The sequence below is a fragment of the Gossypium raimondii genome, chromosome 12, assembly GCF_025698545.1.
Source record: "Gossypium raimondii isolate GPD5lz chromosome 12, ASM2569854v1, whole genome shotgun sequence".
NCBI classification, from domain to species: Eukaryota; Viridiplantae; Streptophyta; class Magnoliopsida; order Malvales; family Malvaceae; genus Gossypium; species Gossypium raimondii.
Genome location: NC_068576.1, coordinates 51,995,168 through 52,019,993, shown reverse-complemented (window position 1 = coordinate 52,019,993; position 24,826 = coordinate 51,995,168). Strand labels below are relative to the sequence as shown.

Genomic DNA, 24,826 nt, shown 5'->3' with positions numbered 1-24,826 from the left:
ACTTCATTAATTGTAGATTTTATTTCCTTAAATACTAACTTATCCTATATATAGAATGACTAATTGGTTAACATCAGTGTCATTTAGTAAAATTATAAAAAAAAATTAAGGTTAATATGCTTCAGTTTATTTTACTTTTCATACCTTTAAAATCTAGATTTAGTATTTTTATCTTTTATATTTAAAAGTTAAATTTAATTATTAACGCTATTAATTTTTTATTAAATTTATATTTATTATAATGTCATTTTTATTCTATGTGTAAAAGTTATTATTTTTAATTTCAAAATATCATATTGATGAATTTTAGAATGCTAATGGCGTTAATAAATAGACTTGATTTTAAAAATAAAAGTAAAAAACTAAATTTTAAAATCTACGAAAAATACATTAACTCAAAACTTATTTTAATCATTAAATAATTATAAACTTAAATTAATATATATTCTAATATCATGCACCTAACTAATTGTTGAGTAAAAATATAGTTTCTCTATCATTACATTTTTGTTGTACATTTTATCATTCGTGTTTAATATTTATAATAATTTATTTTAATAATATTATTTTAAAATTTGAAAATGGACATTGAATGCAATCATTATATATATTTTTGTTTTGCATGAACTTTTTTTTATTTCGGAAACGAAATTTCTGATTAAAAACTTTGATGTCGTATTTTTATTTAAAATTTTCTATTATCATTATTTATGGTGACAGACCGGATTTGAGAATACTAAAAAGAGAGGGATTGGACGAGGGGTTTGGGAGTCAAAAGTAAACGAGAATAAATAAGTTGAACAGCCGGGTACGTCCTTTTATTGGGTTTATGCCACGTCCAAAAAGTAAAAGTACTGGGCGGTGGGCATGGACTGAAACATGCAAGGCAAGCCTCTTGCTTTCACACTTACCTAATTTAATTATGCTTTCAGTCTTTGTACTTTTCACACATTTAAAATTTAGTCCTTTTGCTTTTAATTCCATTTTTTTCTCCTCTACTTTTTCCTTTTAGATTCAGTAATTAAATTCCAATTGATAACACTATTAAATTAAAATTTATTTAATTAGGTTATATGTAATTTTCTTTAGGTTTTGAATTCAAGTTGTAAAATTCTCCAATATTATTTCAGAGAAGCAATAGCTTCCAAGTGATGTAAAATTGGCCCCATGAGTATTTTTTTATAAAAATAATGTCTCATTATTCAATTCAACGAAAGTAATTTGACAGTGTTAATCATTAAATCAAACAAATAACGGAATTTAATTCCAGGAATTAAAAGGTAAAAGAAATAGTAGAAGGACTGAAACAAGAATTAGACTTTTATTTGTTAGAGTCAAAGATTCAGTGGACAAGAAATTTCCATTCCAATATTTCGGCTAATTTATTCGTTTATGAGATGACTGATGCCTATGGCTATGCTCAAGAATTTCATTTTCCATGCATTTTGTTCGATTACGATTGGATATACAGCCAACACAACACAATATAAAAAGTCATCCATGCAACAGTTTCAGAATAAATAAGATTTTACTTGGTCTTGAATTATAATAAATTATTCTGTCACAGTTTAATATTGATTTTAAATAAAATAAATAGCATTATTCATGTTATCTCTCATATTTGATCCTTTTTTTCTTTGCCCATTACTTTAAAAAATAAGTTTTAAAGTAAAATTTTATATTGTGTCAGGTGTAAAACGATTCGTTCGAAAAATAAAAGAATTTAAGTAAAAATATAGATTCGAAAAATAAGCTTAGGAAAAAAAATAAGACCCGTTTAAAAAACGGGTAGCGTCTCGAGTAAACTTTTTTGGTATAGGCCCAACCCAACCTGAATTTGCAAAAAAAAAAATGTTGTTGTTTTATTGTTGTCGTTTTCATTGTTACGCCATCATTTTATTATTATATTACTATTATTTGAATATTGTATATCTCTTATTTTATTGTTACTTTTGTTACTATTTTAGGCATTTGCTTGTTAAGTTACATCTATGTAAAGATTTTTTAATTATTTTTAATTTGTTGAGAAATATTTATTTTAATGTTTTTAGTGTATTTAATGTGTTATATTTTTAAATTTTATTTTTATATAAAAAGTCAATATAAGCAAGCCAAATTTGAGCAAAATTTTAGACATATTTTCGGATCCAACCAAACCCAAACCTATCAAATAAACCTAAAATTTTATCTATTTATTGTAGATAAAGATTAATTTAATTTAAAGTTCAAAAGTAGAAATCTTATCACTGCAATTGTTGTTTAAATTAAATTAAGTTTATCATCATCATTGTTTAAATGGATAAATGAAAATTATTTATACTTGTGCCAAATAAATAATCAATCAGGTCAATTTTTTTATTTTTACTTCAGTAATACAAAAAAAAAACTAAGGCTGTGTTTGTTTACCTGTAAAACATTTTACGGGAAATATTTTCCTCATTTTCCACTGTTTGTTTGGTGGAAAATGAACTCCCATTGTAAAAGTTTTTCCAAAACACGGGAAAAGAACTCTTCATTTTAGGAAAATGTCTTACCGTTTATCATTTGGTAAGACATTTTCCAAAGTTTTTCTCTTCAGCAGTAAATGTAACCCAAAGCCTCTTCCCCTTCCCCCTTCCTTCCCACCCTGATTTAGTGCTTGCCGCCAGCCAGCAATGGTTCCCAACACCAACCACCGGCATTCATCTTTGATTTTCCTCATTTCCGCCTTTCGTTGTCGAAATCTACACTGCACCAATCGACGATGGAGTTCATCTTCCTCTCTCGAAGGTATGAATGAAAAGGAAGAAATATGTGGTTGTTTTTTAGAAGCAACATGTTGTTTTGGCCCAATTGGTTGCTGGTTAATCCCTCTTTTTAATTTTTTATGGTTTTTGTTATTTACCGTTTCATCTTCCTTGAACTGTGCAAGTTGGATTTTTGTTGGTGGTAATGAAATAATTCAGATATGGTAATGGTGGTGGTGGCCGAGACACAACTAATGAGCAAAAATTCAAAGTCTTTAAGTTCACACATTATTTGTTCAAATAGGATTAGTGGGAATGTCTTGTAGCCGTTCCCATTCTGTTAAACCTCAATCTAGAACATTTGATTCTGCATCTATGGAGTGGTTCAAAGAGACTATATCAATCTATTTGGTATATTTGGATATTAATCCTCATGTGTCACAATAATTTTCATTTTCTTCCTCAGGGAAAGATAACTTCTGCCTCATTCATGTCAGCCTAATTCCTTATCTGCTTACATGTCGCTTAGCTCAGGTACACTGCCTCCTGTGTACTTCTTGTGGTAGGTGATTTTTCATTAGAATCGTTTGGGGAATTGCATCATTGCATTTTATCTTTCTGTAGTATTATTGTGTTGGCTCATTGTAGCACTTTTAGGCATTTTTATTAGTTTTTAAATGTGTTGGCATGAACCTATGTAATCATTATCATCTTTGAGGGGTGTGGCATTATGTTGGCGCTTTACTTGCATAAGTTTTGCTGCAAACTACTGTTGAACTTGTCGTATAAAACTTGGCATTGTATCTGTAGCATTCATATCATAGAAATATTTTGTGAACAACTGCATTTTCTCAGCTTTAGCCCTTGGGTTTGCTTGTGTTTTCTCCTATCTTACTGGATATCCTTTTGATTTCTTTGTTTTCTTGATCTAAGCTTTGTCCTAAATTGATGGTAAATACACCCTTTTGGTTGGTGACTTATAGCCATTATTGGATAATACGAAGATGAAGCTTTCACAATTTTGTCACGTTGAGGTAAATTTGATTGCAAATTTGGTTTGTATTCTTTTGAGTTAGTTTGGTCATCTTTACTAAGGATTGTGTTTATCCTTCTGGTTCTTCACAGGCTGCGAACATCCTAAATATTCATTATGTTCCCAACATTTGGCATATTCCTCTCTTACTTAGAGTATGTTCTATAGCAGTTCTTCCATTTGTCTGGAACTTAAAGATTCCTAATCTCATTCTTTTATTTTCTTTTTGATGATGTTACATACTGTATATTGCTTCAAAACTAAAATGCGCATCATTCAATTCTGAAACAGCTCAATTTGCTTAATTTAGTTTTTGGTTCAACATTTCATCATCCCTCTTTCTCTAAGTATCATCAGATAACTAAGTTTGTTATAAATTTTACTTTGTTATGGCTTAACTCTTTACTGCACAATGCGGCTGGCCTAGGCAATCAATTTGGATTGAGGTACTAATTGCAGGAAGTTTTGATCAGTTTTACTAAGAGCTATAAAGTTCTGTTTCAGCATTGCCACACCTCCAGATTTAGAAGCTTGGACCAGGAGAGCAGAAATAATGAAGTGTTGTGATAAGGTTAAGAAATATGATAAGGTTAATAACTCATGGAGTGTTGTGAAGAGACTACCTGTGAGGGCGGACTCTTCCTATGATTGGGGGCTGGCATTTAAAGCATGCGGAAACAGTTTACTAGTAATAGGAGCTGGAGATCATGGAGGCATGATGATGGAGTAATTGTTCGCATTCTTGGAATCCGGATGAGGGAAACAGGATGGACAAGAGTGGAATGTGCTTCTTTGTCAAGGCACGCAAGTGTACTTTTGTGTATAATTGTGTGGTAATGGGCTGTTAATGAGAGTTGCCACATCTTTAGTGCAAACATCGACATCTGGAAGACCAAGATAAACGATCATCTGTTATAATTTTTATTGTCTCAGTATCATTAATTTTATTGTTCTTTTTCCCATTTTATGATTCAGAAGAATAATTTACCTCGAATCAATTTCTTAAAGTTATCAACTGATTGTGTTGATCCCTCTATTGCAAGCATTAACCTCATACCAAGTAATGATTGGTTCCATTTATCTTGTACTTTGGCATTGAATTCATTTCTCGTAATTGTTTTTATGCTGAGCGTAATTTCATCAGGAGATCACTACAATTGATTCACTACTAATTAGTAAATTTCAGAAGTAGTTTACAATGCTTTTATATTTTAATAATTGAGTATTATTATATATTTAATTTGATTTATTTATTTATAAATAAATCATTGCAATATATGTAAAAACAATTTAAAATATAAAATTTATTAATATATATTAATATATGTAAAACAACTTTTCCGGAAAATATTTTGAAATCGCCAAACAATGAAAATATTTTACACAAATTCAATCAAACACCAAAAATATTTTCTAGTAAATCATTTTATAGAAAAGTAAAACATTTTCCGAAATTATTTTACGGAAAACATTTTCTTGGCAATCAAACGGACCCTAAATTTATGGATGTTCTTATATTCATCAAATTAACTTTTATAATATATTTCATAAGCAATAAAAAAATACTAAAACAGAATGTAACTCTTTCAATATAAATCTTTAATTTGTTGGTGTATCAAATAATTATCTTAATTTAAATTGATTAAAACATGTATTGGAAAGATAATTGATGTAAAAAAAAAATGTGTTTAGACAAAAGAAAAAACAACAACATTAGTACTAAGATATTCGATGTATCTCAAAAAAGAAACGAGAGATTCGATGTACATAAAATACAAAATTTTCAGTTACATGATTGCATTTGTTTGTATTTTGATGCTACTGACATTTAGTGCAGGACTCGGCCTTGTTTGATCGGTATGATCTAACTTTTACCCAGGCTTCATGCCATTTCTTTTTCTTTCTTTCTTAATTATTTACTAATTTAATTAATTTAATTTAATCAAAAATCAAATTTTACAATACTATTGAAAATCGATTCGGTACAACTTCAAAAATTTTATTACATGGAACTTAGTCCACGTTTTTCATGATGCAAGTTGGTTGTATTTTCATCATTTATTTACGAATTAAAATTTAATTAAAATCAATAAGTTTTGTTTTGAAATTTTAAAACATATTTGAGTAACTATGTTACTAATATACTAAAACTTCCGTAATTTTTAAAGAAGTTAAAACTTATTTTAATATATTATTTAAACATATAGTAATTTAAAATCAAATAAACTAAATTTTAAATAATTTAATATTGCTCATTTAATTTATAAAAATAACAAAATTTAATAAATTATAATTAATTTAAAATAATGGAAAATATGATTAAAATAAATTAAACTATAATCAGTTTAATAAATTAAAACACTTGATACATATATTTATTTAAAATTAAACACATATATTATTTAGTTTTAATTTCTTAATCATCTTATTTATATAATGTTAAATTTTATAAAAAAATAATTAAAAGTAATTTAATTAATAGATGCAACTATCATGTATACACACTTATATGCCAACTAATATATTTATAATGTTAAAATATGACATAAGTCCCTATATTAATCATAAATATGGAATTTAGTTTTATAATGTCAAAATATGACATAAGTCCTGTATTATTCATAAATATGGAATTTAATTTATGCTCTATTTCTAGGAATTTAGTCTCTTTATTTCTTAGACTTTAAAATTTAAGTCTAACTATTAACACTGTTGAAATTATATTGTTAAACTCAAGTTCAAATAAAATCATTTTTTTAATTGTATAGCTACCAAGTGAATTTTTTATTTTAAAATATCACACCAACAAATTTAATAAAATAAAAAGTTAATAGTTAAGTCCCATCACGTGGATGGGCATACATTCAAAATAATAATAATAATAATAATAATAATAATAATAATAATAATAATAAAATCTTCGAAAGTTAATCTCAAACCACACCTGAAAGAACACCCTTAACCATCAAGCCATCACATAGGGTTCAAATATAATTTATATTTAACTCCAAGTTAGAGTAGAATTAATATATATATTGTTATCAGAGTTAGAGTCTTATTAAAACGAGTTAAGTCTGATCTTTGGTATTCATCACTTTCAAATTATATATGTATTTCTTAGAGAATTAATGATTTTGGTGATGATGGCAAGAATTAAACAACGCTGGAATTGGAGGATAGATTGAGTGACCTACCCGATTGCCTTCTTCATCACATCTTTGGTTTCATTGATTTCAAGTATTGTATCTGTAATAGCCTGAATTTTTAGTGGTGTCGGAATGGTGATTCGAGATCACTAAATCTGACAAACGAGTAGAAAATATTATAAATTTAGTAAGTATAAGTTAAATGTGAAGTTAGGAAAATTTTTGAAATAGTGAATAGTGTACTAGGAATAAATATTAAAATAATTAAAATAAAAAAATGAGGTATCGAGACCTCGAAGATTTTAAACCGAGCCATAAATATTTTAGAAATATTTATAGAGTGTCATTGAGTTGGTATTAAAGTTTCGTTAGAAAATTTTAACGTTTGGATAGTTAATTAACTAAAAGGACTAAATTGGGAATAGTGTAAAATTTGTTAAATTGTGATTAAATAGCTTAAGTGACTAAAGTGGAGGGATTTAAAAGGCTATTAGGCCCAAATTATATGGGCTGGACGGTTGGGTAAGAAAAATCAGCAGAATGTAAGGAGAAACAGGGGCAAAATTGGAAACTTAACAAATTAAACATTTAAAACAAAGACAAAAGTGAAAAATCTAGAGATCTCTTCACAATTTATCAGCAAAAACGCCATAGGAGGTCTGGAATAAGCTGGTTTTTCATATTTTTGAATCATGTAAGTTTAATTCTTGATTATTTCTTCTAATTTTTGTGATTTTGATACTTTTACAATTAGGTCCAACTAATTATTTCATTAGTTTTTGATTCCATGGCTGATTTTGAAAGTTACCATTGATTAGTGTTGGATTTTTATGATGAATAAACATGAAATTGAAGCTTTAATTTTGTTATATGATGATTTTATTAAGTAATTTTGATAGAAATTGATTTTAGGGACCTAATTGTGAAAAAGTTGGGAATTAAGGTTTGGTGTTGCGGTTTTGAGTATGAAAGGCTATGTAGTAGTCTGAAATAGTTGGAAAAGGTGTTAATTGAGAAAAATTAGATCAATTGAGGGTTAATTGAGTAGGGATCAAATTGTAAAAACTGTAAAGTTTGGGGTAAAAGTGTAACTTCGAAAATTAAAGGGCATAAATTGTGAAATGAATTAGAATTGAATTAAATGCTGATGAATGAATAAATTTGCATTTTAGATCGAGAACACGAAACAAGTCGAGGAAAAGAAAAAGTAGCCGATTAGTCCACGAACTTTTACAAATTCGCAAATCGATCCGAGTAAGTTCATATGGCTGAAATTTAATGATTAAATGTTAATTTCATGAATTATACAATGTATGGTGAAATGTATTTATTGTTGAAATGAGAATAAAATAAAATGTGAAAATCGAATAAATGATCAAATTAAGTGGAGCGTCGGATTTGAGTACTTCGATCAAGTGACAAAGTGATAAGTGGTAGTTTTAGCTACACTTATCTGATCAAGAAACAAAGTGATAAGTGGTTACACTTATCGATCAAGAAACAAAGTGATAAGTGGTTACACTTATCGATCAAGAAACAAAGTGATAAGTGGCTACACTTATCGATCAAGTGATAAAGTGATAAGTGGAAGCTTCACTACACTTATCGATCAAATGGTAAAGTGATAAGTGGTAGCCTAGCTACACTTATCGATCAAGGACAAGTGATAAGAGGTCATATGGCAAAGTGAAAGTGAAGTACTCAAATTTCCATAACTGTTCCTTAATTTTGATCAAGGATGGTAAGTGACAAATGGGCCCAAAGGAATTATGGTAAAAGAATAAGTAGTAGTGAGTTTATACCAAGGAACTCACCAAAGATTGTGGTTGATGAGTAAATTTAGTAATGGTGTATATTGTATAAGTGTACAAGTGTTTGGTAAGATTTATGTTTTATGCCTATAAACTTACTAAGCTTTTCTATAAGCTTACATGTGTGTGTTTATTGTTTTTGTAGATTAACGTATTTATACATTCGGAGGATCGGATCTACATCAAAAATCACACTACCCAGATATACTCCGTAGTTTATGTTAAGCAACTTTTGGATTTATATGGCATGTATAGGAATTGAAGTAAAAGTAAATTTGAATGTTATGGTTGCGTTAGATATCGAAATATATACATGTTTTAGTTTGAAATGGTTGATTGGTTGAAATTCATTAGTATTTAAATGAAGTAGATGAAATACTGGAATTGGTTGTGATTTGAAATTTGCAGGGAAGGTTAGACAATTATAAAGGGGTTATATTGAATTTTTTTTAAAAATTGCAATGGAGCAGTTCTTGGACAGCAGCATTGATGTAACTTTTAAAAATCACCAAAAATAGTGGAAATAGAATTATAAGTTGAGTGAGATATGAAATTAAAGCTGAAAGAGTCTACTTTCATAGGAAAGAAGTGGAGTAAGCAAAAGAATTATATACTTTTAGATATTTGAATTTTAGTGAAACAGGGCAAGAATGTTTTGAAGTCCCCTGTTCTGACTTTAGAAATTCATTAAAAATTGTACAGAAGGAATTTTGAGTTATAATTTATATGTATAGACTCCTTAATGAGTCTATTTTCAGTAGAAATAAGTTTAATCACCATATGAAGCCTTTAATAAGAGATAATTAAATTTTAGTGATGAGTGGTTAGGATAGTCGATTAGTGAAATAGGGGAGACTTCAACTAATAAACTGTACTAATTGGCTAAAGCAAAAATTCTGAAAAATTTATGGTGAATAGATATATGAGTCTAGTTTTATGGAAAATTTACGGATCTAAATTTCGAGTTTCGTAGCTTGAATTATAATTATTTTAGTGACTGCTGTACAGGAGGACAGCTGTATTATGAATGATGAAATTAAATTTGAAAGTAAATTTTTATGCCCCGAACTTTTAAGTTAAGTCAAGTAACGCCTCATGCTCGACTCCGGCCATGGTCTCGGGTAAGGGGTGTTACAGTATCCGAACCAGTGTGCTCACTACACCAAAACAGGTCTTTAGCGGCGGTCTTAGCGGCGTTTAAACAAAAAACACCACAAAAAATAGAGTTTTAGCGGCGTCCAGAGACAAACGCCGCAATAAATGATTATTAGTGGCGCAAGAAATAGGAACGTTGTAATTGACCTGCAATAGCGGCGTTTTTACCTCAACGCCACAAAACTTGTTTGCAAAATGGCTCCGTTTTTTGGTTACTTTATGAATTTAGTGGCGCTTCCACAAAAACGCCGCAAACAATTGGAATATAGCGGCGTTTTCTTAGAAACGCCGGTAAAGATAACGAATTTGAGGAAAAAATCTGAGCAAAACAGTACCGTTTTGTTGTTTCATTTTATTTCTTTAGCGGCGCATTGTAAAAAACGCCGGAAAAGATTGAATTAGCGACGTTTTCAGGGAAACGCCGGTAAAGATAACTAATTTGAGGAAAAAATTTAGACAAAACGCTACCGTTTTATTGCTTCATTTTATTTCTTTAGTGGCGCATTGTAAAAGACGCCGCAAATATTGGGATATAGTGGGGTTATTGGAGAAACACCGGTAAAGATATCTAATTTGAGGAAAAACTTTGAATGAATGGATAAAACGATAAATAAGAAATAAATTGCATGGATCTTGAGAATGCAAGAGATCACTTAGAATTAATTTAATTTCTTTGGATTATATTTAATTGGATGAATAAATTAAATAATTGAGTCCAAAGTGAAATTATATGTAGTCCTTACAGTTTAAATTCATCTGCATAACTTAATAAGTTTGCACATAAATTCTAGTACAATAACTCAATCAAGAATTTAATGGAATTAGAATTGGATTTTATAAATGATTTAATGAAAACTAATAATTATTTAATTAATTAAATATCTGAGTTTATTTTTCTATTTAAATCAAGAGATGGCTCATTTGCCATTGAAGTCGCCAATCATATACCCTTGGCAAGTCCTCTAATGTAATTAGTTTAAAATTCCGAATGAGAATTAAATTCTTGTGTGTAAAATTTAGTGGCATTTTATATAAATAATTCTTCTAACTTTATATTTTAGATTAGGAGTAATTATAATTGCGATGATCTAACCATTATAATTTGAATCTAAATAATAAAAAATTTTCGATTTGTCTATAGAGGCTTGCATAAGGATTCTTTCTAAGAAAAGTCTTGTTTTTGTCTTATTTTCTCTTCTTTAAGTTAGAGTTCACTCTCTAAACAATCGTGTGTTTGAAAATATTATATAATATCAATTGGTTGAAAATTTGAAGAGTTTAAACCTCAATTCGAGTCTATCAGAAACTCTGAGCACCTTTATAAAGGGTTTGTAACAAGAAATCCTACCCGTGTCTTCTACATATAGGTAATTGTTTAATCAAATTTATTATTTTAGATATCATATCAAATATCCATTTCAGAAAATTTTAAAATTTCGCTATCCATATATTTTTCTAAACAGTTTCCTAACAGTAATAGCGCGTTTGGTTGGGGGGAATGCATGCGTATTCCCCCCTATGCAACGGGCCCACTACTAAACGGTCGTTTGGTTCGCTGTAATCCCAATCCACGTGTAATCGGTTACCCCCTATGTAGTTATTGCGCTAATAACTATTACGCTCCCTCATCCCCATTTCCTAATCCGTGTTTTCCCCTTCTCTGCTTTTCCATTTTTTGCCCTCGTCCTCAGCCTTTAGATTCTCCGACGCCTCCTTGTACAGGTAATTTCTTTTCCCTTCCACTCAATCCGTCATTGATTTGAGTTTGTTTCTTTGATTTTCTTCATTTTATCAAGAAGGAGGAACCGATTTGCTGTTTTATTTTAACTGTTCACTAACCCAAATCGATTTCCCTTTTCTTATTTCAGACACCTTCTTCATTGCAATCTTACCCAATTTTGCATTCACCCAGTTAGTTTTCCAGAGGTTTTTCCAAAGTTTGTTTTGCATGTTCGATTGAAAGACATAATTTTAGGGCTAAATAGTTTGTTTCGGTTCTTGCCTGTATTGCATTATTTGTTTCGGTTCTTGCCTATATTGCATTATTTGTTTGAGTTAATCGATTTCCCTTTTCTCATTACAGGTTGTTGTTCATCGAATTCTTCCCCGATTTCCCTGGTTACAGGTTAGTTTTCCTCCCCAAGTAAAACTCCTCTGCGATTTGTGAAGAGAAACTTGAGGGGACGAATCTGCTCTCCCTTGCTATTCCTACTTAACTGCTTTCGATCTGTTGTTTTTGTTCTTTGGCATGCTAATGAGCTTTATGATTGTTTAGTTGTTGTTTGGCATACTTAATCTGCTCAAATTCCAAACAATGGAGAATTTGCGTAATTTTAGTTGTTGTTGCGTCTTGGTCTGTTTATATTTTGTTGTTAGTAATGCTCTACTCTTTTGGCTAGATTTTGTTCCAGTTTGCTTAGCTTAGGTGGAATGGTGTTGGGTTTGATAGATATCTTACATCTGATACATGGAAGATTGTTGTCTCTTTTCCTTTGTTATGTAATCCAAAGACTTTTAAGGCATGCAAGTATGTTAATTGAAGTTGTTTAAGCTATGTTTATTATTTCATAGGTAGTAGTACAGAACCATTAGGTTCATTTTGGTTGCAATCAAAGTTAATAAGCTTAACTGCAGACTTGAGGCAGTGAGTAATTACGGCTTCATTTTCTAAGTTAGCTTAATGACTGATCCAAACTTGTGAATTGCCATTTAAATTCAGACAGTTTTGTGATACTCTGCTGTTGTTTGAAGGAGTTTACAGTGGAAAATGTTGTTAGTGCTGTTTTTTCAATTCAGAAATTGTTTAGTTGTTGTTAGTGACTAGAAGATGAAACTGGAAATTGTTGCGTCTGTTTTGATATTATTTTATAGGTTCTGGTTCCTGCTTGTTTTGGGGATTATTAATTGCAAGTTTGGCATGATATAGTTCTGTTATTCTTTAGATTTTGAAATGAAATGTTGTAAAAGAGTTACTTGAGGTAGAGGTAGATATTCGATTAAGGGTTAATTATGTTGTTATTATTAAAGAGTCAAATAATTATTGAAGTAATTTACAAGGCTTTTTTTATATAACAAGCTCTCTATTTTAATTATTGAATTAATTATTAAAGACTCAAACAATCAATCAAGTTCCAATTTCGATTCTTATATAATGTCCAAATTTAAGATTAAATCCTCATATTTTAATTAAAATATAATTCGTACATCAACGATTAAAATGCTAACATAAATTTTTATACTTGATAATAATATTCAAATTTCTTATTTAATTGAATTGATTATAATATTATTTTCAAATAAATTATCAAATTATAAAATGACACTCAATTGACATAATTATTCATAAAGAGTTCATTTCTTTTCAAATGCGTATAATGTTAATTACTCATGTTTTTGTTACAAGAACGGACAAAATGTTCTCAAAATTAAAATTGATAAAATCTCATGAAGATTAACAATATCTCAACAAAATTGAATGAATTAGCTATTTTATTAATTGAAAAGATATCTTATACGAGATTTATTTTAATAATTTTGCATCTCTAAAGTCTAAAAATAAAATTTAAATAAACATTTATAATGTTGATTTAATAGTTAGTTAACTAATTTGAAGGTCTATTTTTACGTTTCTCTTTTAAGTTTTTAGAAATGTTGAGACACATTAGCTAAATATATTAACAATTTAATTACCTTAGGTGCAATTTACCTTAAATTTAATGATTAGTAATAAATTTGATAAAAAATTTGACTAATAATTATTAAGCCTAGTATAGTATTACTTCTTAAATTGTTTCTCAAAAGTGTTAGCGCCAGTATGTAATACCAAACAAACAACTTTCTAAATCGAATTATTTTTGAAAATTATTTTTGAACTCAAAAGCAAAAGCTACAAATTTGAACATGCTTTATAATTTATTAAATCATAATGAGTTTAGTTATAATCTAACAAATACCAACAATTAATTTTAGTTCAATTATACATATACCTACAAATTTTAATTCCGAAGACGAAAAATTTATGCAAGTTGCTATAGACAAAAAAAAATTATAATTTATAAATATATTGATAATGTGTAATTGCAACTTCAGGGGATTGATACTGAGTTCTAATTTTAATATGTTGCAGTAATGGCTCGTCTGCCTTTAATTGCACAAAGTGTGAGGCGTAAAAGAATTGATGCTGCATTGACAATATGGTTGGAAATCTGTAGAATTGCGATTTGGTTCTTATTTAGAATGGGTGCCAGCCTTAGCCTACATACTTATAGACCAATGATTAGGTCTTACACTTTAGATTTTTATGCAAAACGGGATTATGTGAAAATGCTTGTATATGCTAGTGACGAGACCTGTATTGAACAAGTTAGGATGAATAGAATTGCCTTTTTTAAACTATGTGAGATGTTAGAATCGTTAGGGGGATTGAAGTCGTCCAGAAACATGCTTGTTGATGAGCAAGTGGCAATGTTTTTACATATCATCTCCCATCACCTGAAAAATCGAGTTATCAAGCATCACTTTAGAAGGTCCGGGGAAACTATTAGCAGAGCATTTCATAGTGTTTTAAATGCTGTCATACACTTACAAGATGTGTTATTTAAAAAGGCGGATCCAATTACAGCTGATTCTTCTGACACAAGGTGAAAATGGTTTAAGGTATTGAACTGTGAGTTTTATATATAGTTTGTACAACATTTAGTTGATTTAGATTTAAATTAGTATTCTAACTCAAGGTTTTATATCATCTGATATAGAATTGCTTAGGTGCTCTTGTGGAACCCACATCAAGATTAGTGTTCCAACAGTTGATAAACCTAGATATCAAACGCGAAAAGGTGACATAGCAACAAATATGCCAGGTGTTTGTACACTTGATATGCAATTTGTTTACGTTCTTCCTGGTTGGGAAGGTTCAGTTGCTGATGGACGGGTTCTTCGAGATGCCATTAGTAGGACACATGGACTAAAAGTTCCTCATGGTAAAGTAAATAGTTAGAGGACTTTGAATTATTCATTAAGATCAAATTTTTTTGTGCTGAATTAATCATTTAAAAAAATATATTTTTTAGGTTGTTATTATCTAGTTGATGCTGGATACACAAATTGTGAGGGATTTCTTGTACCTTTTAGAGGACAACGATATCATTTGAAAGAGTGGCGTCAGGGTTATCAGCCAAGTTCTCCGCAAGAGTTTTTTAATATGAAACATGCCTCAGCACGTAATGTTATTGAAAGATGCTTTGGGTTATTAAAAGTTAGATGGGGAATACTTAGGAGTCCATCATTCTATCCTGTAAGGGCGCACAATAGAATTATTATTGCATGTTGTTTGCACCATAATTTTATTCGAACCCATATGAGTATTGATCCTATTGAAGCAGATGTGTGAGAAGGATTACCTAGTAATGTGGTGGATGAAAATGAACCGAATATCGCAAATATTCATCCATCGGATGCTTGGGCTACTTGGAGGATGGAACTAGCCAACCAAATGTTCAATGAATGGCAAGCATCTAGAAATTAGTTAGGTTTAGAGCTAAAATGAGTTTGACTTAATTTGTTGATGTTATTTTATGTATAAATAATTGTGAAACTTTGGTGGTGTTTGAATTGATTTATGTATTGTACTAAACTTGTTGATATTGAACTACTGATATAATTTTATAAAGTATGCACCTTTTGATTCATGATATTAAAAATAGTAATTAATATAATTTATTTTTTTCCTTAAGATTAAAATGTCAGGTGTTCCACAATCAAATGCTTCTTCTCAAGCTTCTCGAGGAACCAAAAGAAAATGGGTTCCAGAAGAAGATGTAGCATTAGTTTCTTGTATGGTGGACTTGCACAACGTTGGAACATTTAATGCTGATACCGGGTTCAAAGCCGGTTATTTAAACAAGTTGAAGAAAATGCTAGAAAAGGCTTTACCAAATGCAATGTTGAAGGCGAAACCAAATATTGAATCGAGAATTAGGTTACTGAAAAGGGAATGGTCAATCGTCTATGACATGCTTAATGGCCAAAACAATAGCAGTTTTGGTTGGGACGAGCATAGGCAGCTCGTTGTTGCTGAAGATGCAGTTTGGGACTCCTATTTAAAGGTAAAATGTATTTCAAGTCTTTATTTGTTTTTTTTTTACCAAACTTATAACTAATATGATTTCTTCATTTTTTTTAGAGTCACAGAGAAGCCGCTCAATTCAGACATCGTACTTTCCCTTACTACGACCAGCTTACTGCCATATACGCAAGAGATCGAGCGATTGGGAAAGATGCTCAAACAGCTGCTGATGTTCTTGAAGAAATATATGCTGAGGATGTACCTACTACAGATATGAATGAAGAGAGAAACACATTCTATGACTGCGAAGCTGACGTCTCTTTGGACGACATTGATGTTTCTGGTTCGGAGCTACGAGGAGATAGAGACCAAGGGGGTTCCTCATCTTCAAACAAGAAAAAGAAGAAATCTGATGCTCGTGATAATATGTATTCTTCATTTGATGAGGCTACCACTTTATTGGCCAAAAACATCAAGGCCGTTGGCGATCAAATCAGTAGGAGTATTGCCTCCGATGTGGTAGTTCAACAGAAGTTAGAAGAATATCAAAAGATGGAAGAGAAAGCTTCAAATTTATATTCAACCTTATGGGAAATTGAAGGTTTAACCGACGATCAGCGGTATGAAGCTTTGAGTAAAATTCCAGATCATCCAACTCAAATGATCGTTTTCTTTAGTTTACATTCTGTTGCGCGATTGGAATGGGTCAGAAGATTTCTTTCTCACCATTAAAAATCAATGTTCAAACTTTTTGATGTTGTAAAACTATATAACATATGAATTATGATGTAGAATTTCATTTTCATCTAACATTTTCTTAATATAAGTTAATTATGTTTGTGCAGAATATAATTCTCAAGTTATATTTTGATTTTAGTAAATTCATATAAGAACATTTTATTATTAAGAATTTTATGAAATTATATATCATTATTAAATTATATTTAATATTAATTATTTTAAATTGTATAAATTCATATAAGAAAATTTATTATCAAGAATTTTATGAAATTATATATTATTATTAAATTATATGTAATAATAATTATTTTAAATTATACAAATTCATATAAGAAAATTTATTAGTTATAATTATTTTAAATTTTATTAAATCATATATTTTAATTAAAATATATTTAATATTAATTATTTCAAATTATCTTTTATAGTATCATATATTATGATTTGAGTAAATTCATATAAGAATATTAATTATTAAGAATTTTATTAAATCATATATTTTAATTAAAATATATTTAATATTAATTATTTCAAATTATCTTTTATAGTATCATATATTATGATTTGAGTAAATTCATATAAGAATATTAATTATTAAGAATTTTGTTAAATTATATATTTTAATTAAAATATATTTAATAATAATTATGTTAATTTATCTTTTATAGTATCATATATTATGATTTGAGTAAATTCATATAAGAATATTAATTATTGATAATTTTATTAAATTATATATTTTAATTATAATATATTTAATAATAATTATGTTAATTTATATTTTATAGTATCATATATTATGATTTGAGTAAATTCATATAAGAATATTAATTATTAAGAATTTTATTAAATTATATATTTCAATTATATTATATTTAATAATAATTATGTTTAAATATGATTAAATTATTTATTATTGATATTAATAATCTTATTAAAAATTAAATCACAATAACAATAATCATTTACCCAAACAAATTTATGCTAAGGGTATTCTAGTTATTTTAGTTTTTTCTATTATGCTATTACTCCTATATTCCATTCAACCAAACACAAGATTACTATTACGTCTCTATTCCATTACATTCAACCAAACAATTGATTTACTATTACGCCTCTATTCCATTACACCTCTATTCCATTACGCCTCTATTTCAATACAGCGAACCAAACGTGCTGTAAGAATCCACAAGAGAAGGAGGTGACTGTTGGTAGAGATTAAGAGGTTAGGGTTTTAGGTTAGATTGAGAGAAAATAAAGAATTTTTGAGGTGGTTGTTGAGAATGAACTAAAAAAAATGTAAGTTTAATCTATATAAAATTCATGTATATAAAAACGATTGAATTAACGTGCCACATTAGCTTGTGATTACAATTTTAATAAGAAATAATAATTAAATAATCATAATGTAATAAATTGATAATGTAAACTCCCAAATATAATTACCAACTTTGTAGTTGATAAAAAAAGTGTTTTTTGCGAGTTAGGTTCGCAAACCCGGTCTGTACTTTTAGGGTAAAACCCGGTCTATTTGAAGAGGGTCGGATGAGTCTAATCTCTTGGGGCAGTTTTGTTATTTTGGGAAGTTTCAGCTTTCAGCCGAGAAGTCTCCCAAGATGAGGACTTTGAGGAAGCCATTAAACGGCAAAATTTAAAGCTTAGAGCCTTGAGACAAGATTTGGGTCTTTGAAAAAAAAAATTCAAGACAAAAGAGAGTAAATTCTTCGACACCCATCACAGATCAGATAATGATATGAGAATGGAAGAGATTGTAGAGGAAACCAATGGAAAACACGAAAAGATGGTGGAAATTACTCTCAAAATCATTGGCCCTGCTCGCCCTTCTCGCCTTCACGTCCCTTGTTCCCTCAGAGTATGTTCCAATCTGTTGATTTCTATGTATTTTTATGTTATCAATTGTCTTTTTGTTAACAACAATTATGAGTCAATGTAGAGCACAATGGCTGAGATAAGATTGAGGGCATTGAATTTGTTTGCAAATCTGACTTTTATGTCTAATTTCTATCGTAGAAGCATTGAAGCCTTTGATATTTGATTTCCAGTGTATCTTAAACAGAATTGGTTGATTCAATTATATAGCCATGTAGGTGCTGGGTCAAATTAAGCATTACCTTACACTGCAGTTCTCATAATGGAAAGGAGAGAATCTTAGAATGCTTGCTAGCTGAAAGATTGACATGCACACTAAGATGCATATACTTGTAGAATGGACGTCAAATTTTCAATTATCTTTTTATTGTTTCTGGGTTGTTGTTGGTCGACCTTGAACATTAAGGTCCATAGAGCCTAATAATATTTGATCATTTTTTTACTTTCCAGTATTGAGTCTAAAGATATTTCTCTGATTCATTTTACAATGAAAAATTGCCATTTCCTATGCATTGAAAAGAAAAAACATTATGTGAATTTTATGTCACATTTGCCTTCTCGTAGTATATCATGTACAGTGGCTAATGCAGTTTTCTTAAGCACTTAAAATTTCGGTTGTTATCTCTTCTTCTCTTTTTTTTTTTCTTTAGCATAGGAACTTTCCTTGTTTCTTGGTATCGAAAAAAATCATGTATCCTAATGATGAGAACAAACTTGGTAGAAAACTTTTAGTACCATTACACATATTTATTAGGTGCTTGTATTTTTATCAAAACTAGGTTCATGATTTGAGAAAATTGATAGCTGGAAAGAATCGTTTACCAGTAGAGAATTTGAAACTAATCTCACAAGGGAAGGTATTGCATGACCGTGAAGATGAAGATGACATTTACATACAACTCAATGATGGTGGTATATATCTTGGCTTTTATTCTTTTATAATTAGTTTGCTTTCACTGCATGCAATTATCATGAAGTTTGTGGGGGAAGGAACTAGCTCCTTTCCCAGTTCCCTCACTTTTATAATCTTTAAAGTTTTATTATTTTCTGTTGTTTAGGTTTAAAATAACTTCCTCATGTCTTGACTATTGCTACCCTTTGGTTTTGCTCTTAACATCCAGGGGCTCTGTAAATTTCATTTTTGTGGTCCCGGTTAATGTTTAGCTATTAAGATGCAGGCACTGACTGTGTTCCAATTTTCTAGATTCACTTATTGTTGCTGTCAAACCAAAGGCACCAAGTGGACTCGATATTGACGATGATGAGGAAGATTTGGTATGACTGAATTAACAGTCACTAAACTGAGCTTGGATGCCACTTTGGTAAACCAAGAATTTTCGTTGTTAATTTTTTTCCCCTCATTTCTTCCAACAGAAATTTCAGCTTCCACAGTCAACAAGTTGGTGGAAAAAGAAGCTTTACTCGTTTTTACTAAATAGATTGAAGCTTCCTGGTGAGAATCAACTTTGAATTGAGCTGTTGTTATTTTTCCTATTAAGAGTTCACTTGTTGACCTTTCCTTGTATGTCTTTTTGTAGATATCCTTTTGATGGCAATTTTTTCTCTAAGTCTTAAGGCATGGATTCTTGTTATCTTATGGTTTATACTGGCACATGTTGCCCATAAATGGGATCTTGGACCATTATATGTAAGTTGGATTTGTCTCCTCTGTACTGCTGTTTATGTGTGTTGGATGTATCCTCTTTTCACTTGTTGGGAAGTAGGGCTATATGGATGAGTTCACTTAACCAATTTCTTTGTATCTCCACAACATTGAGGAATACTGGAACTTGTAGTGTCTTCCTTGATGACATAGAAAAACAGATGGTTATTGATGTCACTTTCTTTTAGAGAGTCGGTATCTTTGGTTGTCTTATTATAATAGATTAGATAATTTTCAGTGTATTAGAGTGTGTGCCTACATGTAAAAAAAATTGTGGTGTTACCTTCAAGATTTTTTGGAAGGATTCAAGACATAATTTCTGATGTTATATCATCCATACCGTTGTGTTTTGTATCTTATGTACTTTATATAAAACATATAACAATGCAAAATCAGAGATGAGGAGAAAGATTATTTAAAGACATGGACAATCTATCACACTTTTGCACGAAATATTTATTTAGATTATCCAGAGCATTTCCATTATGAAATATGTTCATATTTTCTTTGCCCCCCATTTGCTCAGATACTTGGAACTGGTTTTTGTACAATTTTCCTGAACCTTGGACGGCGGCAACCTGGTGATGTCAGGTATCCTCTTGCTTCTAAACTCCAATTCCTAAGGTAGCCAAAGTTCATGATATATGTATAAGATAATAACAAATAAACTGTTACATGACTCTGATACATGTTGCTGATTCCCCTGATACTTCCAAACAAAATGAAAATTTTGTTTGAATTATGTTTTCTTCTGACTTTTTCTCAAAGGTAGTTGTGGAGAATTTCTTAAGCATATGAACCAATGACCAAATACTAACGAAGTTCATGCGCAGGAACCTCTTGTAGATTATCATAGGACATAGGGGTTGTTTTCGGGTCTTTGTTTAGTTTCTAAACCCTATATAACGTGAGTTTTTTTAACATGAACTGCTCATTTCTTTCCACGACTGACTTATCTTTTCCATTCCAATATTTACAGTGCATATTCCATCTTCAATGAAGATTTTAGAGAGCTTCCTGGGACCCTGAATGCAGATGCCATTGATAGAGATATAAGGACAGGTCAGTTTTGAGCCACTATCCCACCATGTGGGATTATCAAAATGATTGAAACAAAATTGTAAAGGTCAGTTTTGAGCCACTATCCCACCATGTGGGATTATCAAAATGATTGAAACAAAATTGTAAAGACTTCTTTCAAGCATTGCTTGTCTCCTTAATAGAAAATTAGTACTTTCTATGTTCATCTTCATAAATCGAGGCATCGGTAAGAACAATAATCTATCTCACAGCAATACTGATGGAATCTGAATACAGCTCAAATGTAAATTATACTCAATAGTTGCCAATGAGTTCTCCAGTTGTGATGCACATGTGTGGCCGTATTGATTGCATATTTGTTCCTTCAGAGGGTGCTCAAACATGGATGATGCACCCTTGAAAACTACATGCTACTTTCAAAAAGACAAGTTTCAAAAACAAGATTCTCTTCAAATGTAAATGGTTTGTGTAGTTTCCAGGAATAATCTAGTCTACTAGAGTTTGGGGTGTATAAGATATGCTCAAATGATGTGATGCCATTAGTTACTCAACTTGACATACTACCTAAATGCTCACATGAATAAGATACCCTAACAAATGGTTCCAAAAAAATATGCAAAACTAAGATACCCTGGGACTCACTGCTGATATGGTGAAAAAAGGATGGGAAAATTAGAAGATGCAAAGGCGGATATTTTTGCTTAAGATGCCAATACTAATACTAGATTTCACTTTGTCAAAGGCATGTGGATTCGGCGATCACATTATCTATCCATTGGTGCACGATCTTTGACTTTTGTTTCTTCTGGATTCTGGAATAAAGAGCCGATGTGTTTGATTTTATTGACAAATTTTTGTACTTATTCGTAAAGCTTTGGGTTTCTAGCATAGAGCAGTTACCGTCCAGTCAAAATTTTCTTCATTAGTGTGAAAAACATGTTGGATTCTGCTTTTGTAGGGGCCTTAAATTAAAGTTTGAAAATGGTCCATGGACTCCTTGCTTTGGAGGTCCTTGTCTCTCAATTTTCTTTATCTAATTTGCGGATGAAAAAAAAAGTTGTTTAATTTTTACTTTCATCCCTTTTACTTTGCGAAAACTAAAAAATTAGTCCTACTTTGATTTATCATAATCTGTTGCTAATTTGTTACCTATAAATTTTTGAACTGCTGAGCAAATGATTTTTCTTTGTTTCTATAAAGCCCAATGATCAAAACATGAGAAATTAAAATAGAGAGACTAATTTCTTAATTATCATAAAATAAATGGATGAAATTTATAATTAGACCTAAAAGTTTATAAAATATAAGTAATTAATTTAGGTCAAAAGATCATATCAAGAAGGTTTTTATTATATATATATATAAAAGGCCTACAGCAAGCAAAGTCTGAAAAAAGTCTAAACCATGAGGTTGGGAAGGTCTTTCCTAATTCAACCAACAAACACAGAAATTGACTATTGAGAGGGGGGGTGTTGGTTAGGTGGCTACCCTCTCGTTTTTTACACTAAATCTCACTTCCAAAGGTTTGAATTAGAAATAACCCAAAATGTATTATCATTGGTTTCTCTATTATGAAATGGTTTTCACCTTATACTTTGAAACCCAACTTAATGCTTTTCTTCTTTTTAAGAAAACCACTAGGTCAAACCAAACACATGGTAGGCAATTTGACAATTAAGCAAATCTTGCATTTTTTAGGTGGAATTTTCAGTTTCAGTATCCTTCTCAAATTCCTCATTTCCTCTCTCTTTTTCAAATTGAAATGACACTGATTTTGCAATGCATAAAAGAATAAAAGTAAGGCAAGGAACTAAAATTAATTCACATTGTATTTGTGGTAATTGCACTCCCAAACCGATAACAGAGACAAAGTCAATGGCTCTTTCTTTTTTCTTCTTCTTCTTCCCATCCCCCTTCCTATTTCTATTTTTTTTTACAAATCTTACTTTAAAACTATTCTTTACTATCACTCTATAATTTCATTCTTTTCATGTTTTATTGTGATTTTCCCAATTTATTTTGAATTAATTTTTTTTATTTTTGTGCACATCGGGTTATTTTTAAATATCACATTGTATATCAATCTCTCTCATAAATCTTGTAAGTCATATTTTTACTAACCAAAGTGCTCTCTGCTCTGTAAATTCACACCCATGACAAGCCTCTTAAAAGCATTTGGACTCTCTACAAATTTGAGTAACAAAATCCCGTCCAAGTACAATTACTTCCATTGTTGTTGGGGTCCAACCAATTACTCGAAAGGCAATACTTTAAAAACTTCTTCTAAAAAAAAGTTGAATCCCATTAACAGTTATTTAGATGTATAATTATAGTTAAGAAAAAAACCTCCCAACAACTTAATCAAGTAAAAGAACAAATCAATCATCAATGTTTGAAATATATATTTAGGGAAAAAGTTCTAGGTTTATAATTGAATTTAAAAAGGAAAAAAAGTTGGTGAATATTATAAGTAAGAAGGTTTCAATGTGTATGTGTTTGCCTATATATATATTTAAAAAAATCAATTTATAAAAGAATAAGGGAAACTTGTACCTCCCTCTAAATATTTGCTCCATTTTGAAATATAAGGATGAATTATGATTCTGAAGCCATCTAAGAGCTTACCAATGACAGAGGTGTTTGGTAAAGCAAGGCTTAGGCGGGTCTTTTATTATAAATTTTAATAATATTTACTCTCTTGACACAATATTTATAACTACTCATACTCTCTCTCCAACCTATAAATAGGTCTTCAACGCATTCGAACTCACGCCTTCCTATATTAACAATAATACTCATGTTAATCAAATCTAATAATATTAGCACGTCTTTGTTTTATATTTTGAATGTGAACTAAACAACAACCCTTGAAACTTTCAATAGTTTTAATCATTTAATAATCATATAATATAAGATTTTAAATGGTCGCACAAAAACAAGCATTTGTTGAATTAATTAAACTAATGTAGAAATAGAATAACAATATTTCCTTTTGCTACACTTCAAATCAAAGACAAACCAAATATAAACAGCCAATTAGCTTTGTAATTTTGAAAGTTATACATTTATTTTTTAAATAAAAAATTAATTTTGGACTTGAGTCAATTACTTGATATTAAAGTTTAAAATAAAAAAATTTTGTTTCAAAATCAACCCATTTGAAAACTTTGGTTTCTTATATTTATATATATTTCCAAGTATTTGACAATTCTTTTTAAGATTAAGATGAAGTCTGACCGTTTGATATTTAAATTTGAAGTTGACGGGGTATAATTTATTACAGGAGAAGACTTTTTTTCCATTATCAAGTCTAATTTGATGTAAATAATAGATTTGTTTCTTTAATTACTAAGTGTATTTGTGAATCAATAAATTGAATTTTCCACATGAAACAGAACAGTAGAGCTGGTGTTATGGCTGCGTCAAAATATTCAAATGCCAGAAAGAGACTACACCAAAGAGAGCCAGCCAACGCTTCACTTTTTTCCACACAAATTATTTTATTTTATTTTATTTAAATGAAAATAACAGCAGCAGCGACGATATTAATTCTACT

At 29.9% G+C, this 24,826-nt stretch overlaps 1 protein-coding gene across 1 annotated transcript; it reads left to right on the top strand.

Moving 5' to 3' along the window:
* The first annotated feature begins 18,235 nt into the window (after positions 1 to 18,235).
* Positions 18,236 to 21,485, top strand: LOC105765023 (uncharacterized). The gene is made up of 7 exons (XM_052624758.1): positions 18,236 to 18,549; positions 19,346 to 19,478; positions 19,771 to 19,841; positions 19,941 to 20,019; positions 20,105 to 20,214; positions 20,756 to 20,820; positions 21,209 to 21,485. The coding sequence occupies exons 1-7, from the start codon at positions 18,430 to 18,432 to the stop codon at positions 21,300 to 21,302; spliced, it is 672 nt and encodes a 223-aa protein (XP_052480718.1). The 5' UTR covers positions 18,236 to 18,429; the 3' UTR covers positions 21,303 to 21,485.
* The last annotated feature ends 3,341 nt before the right edge of the window (positions 21,486 to 24,826 follow it).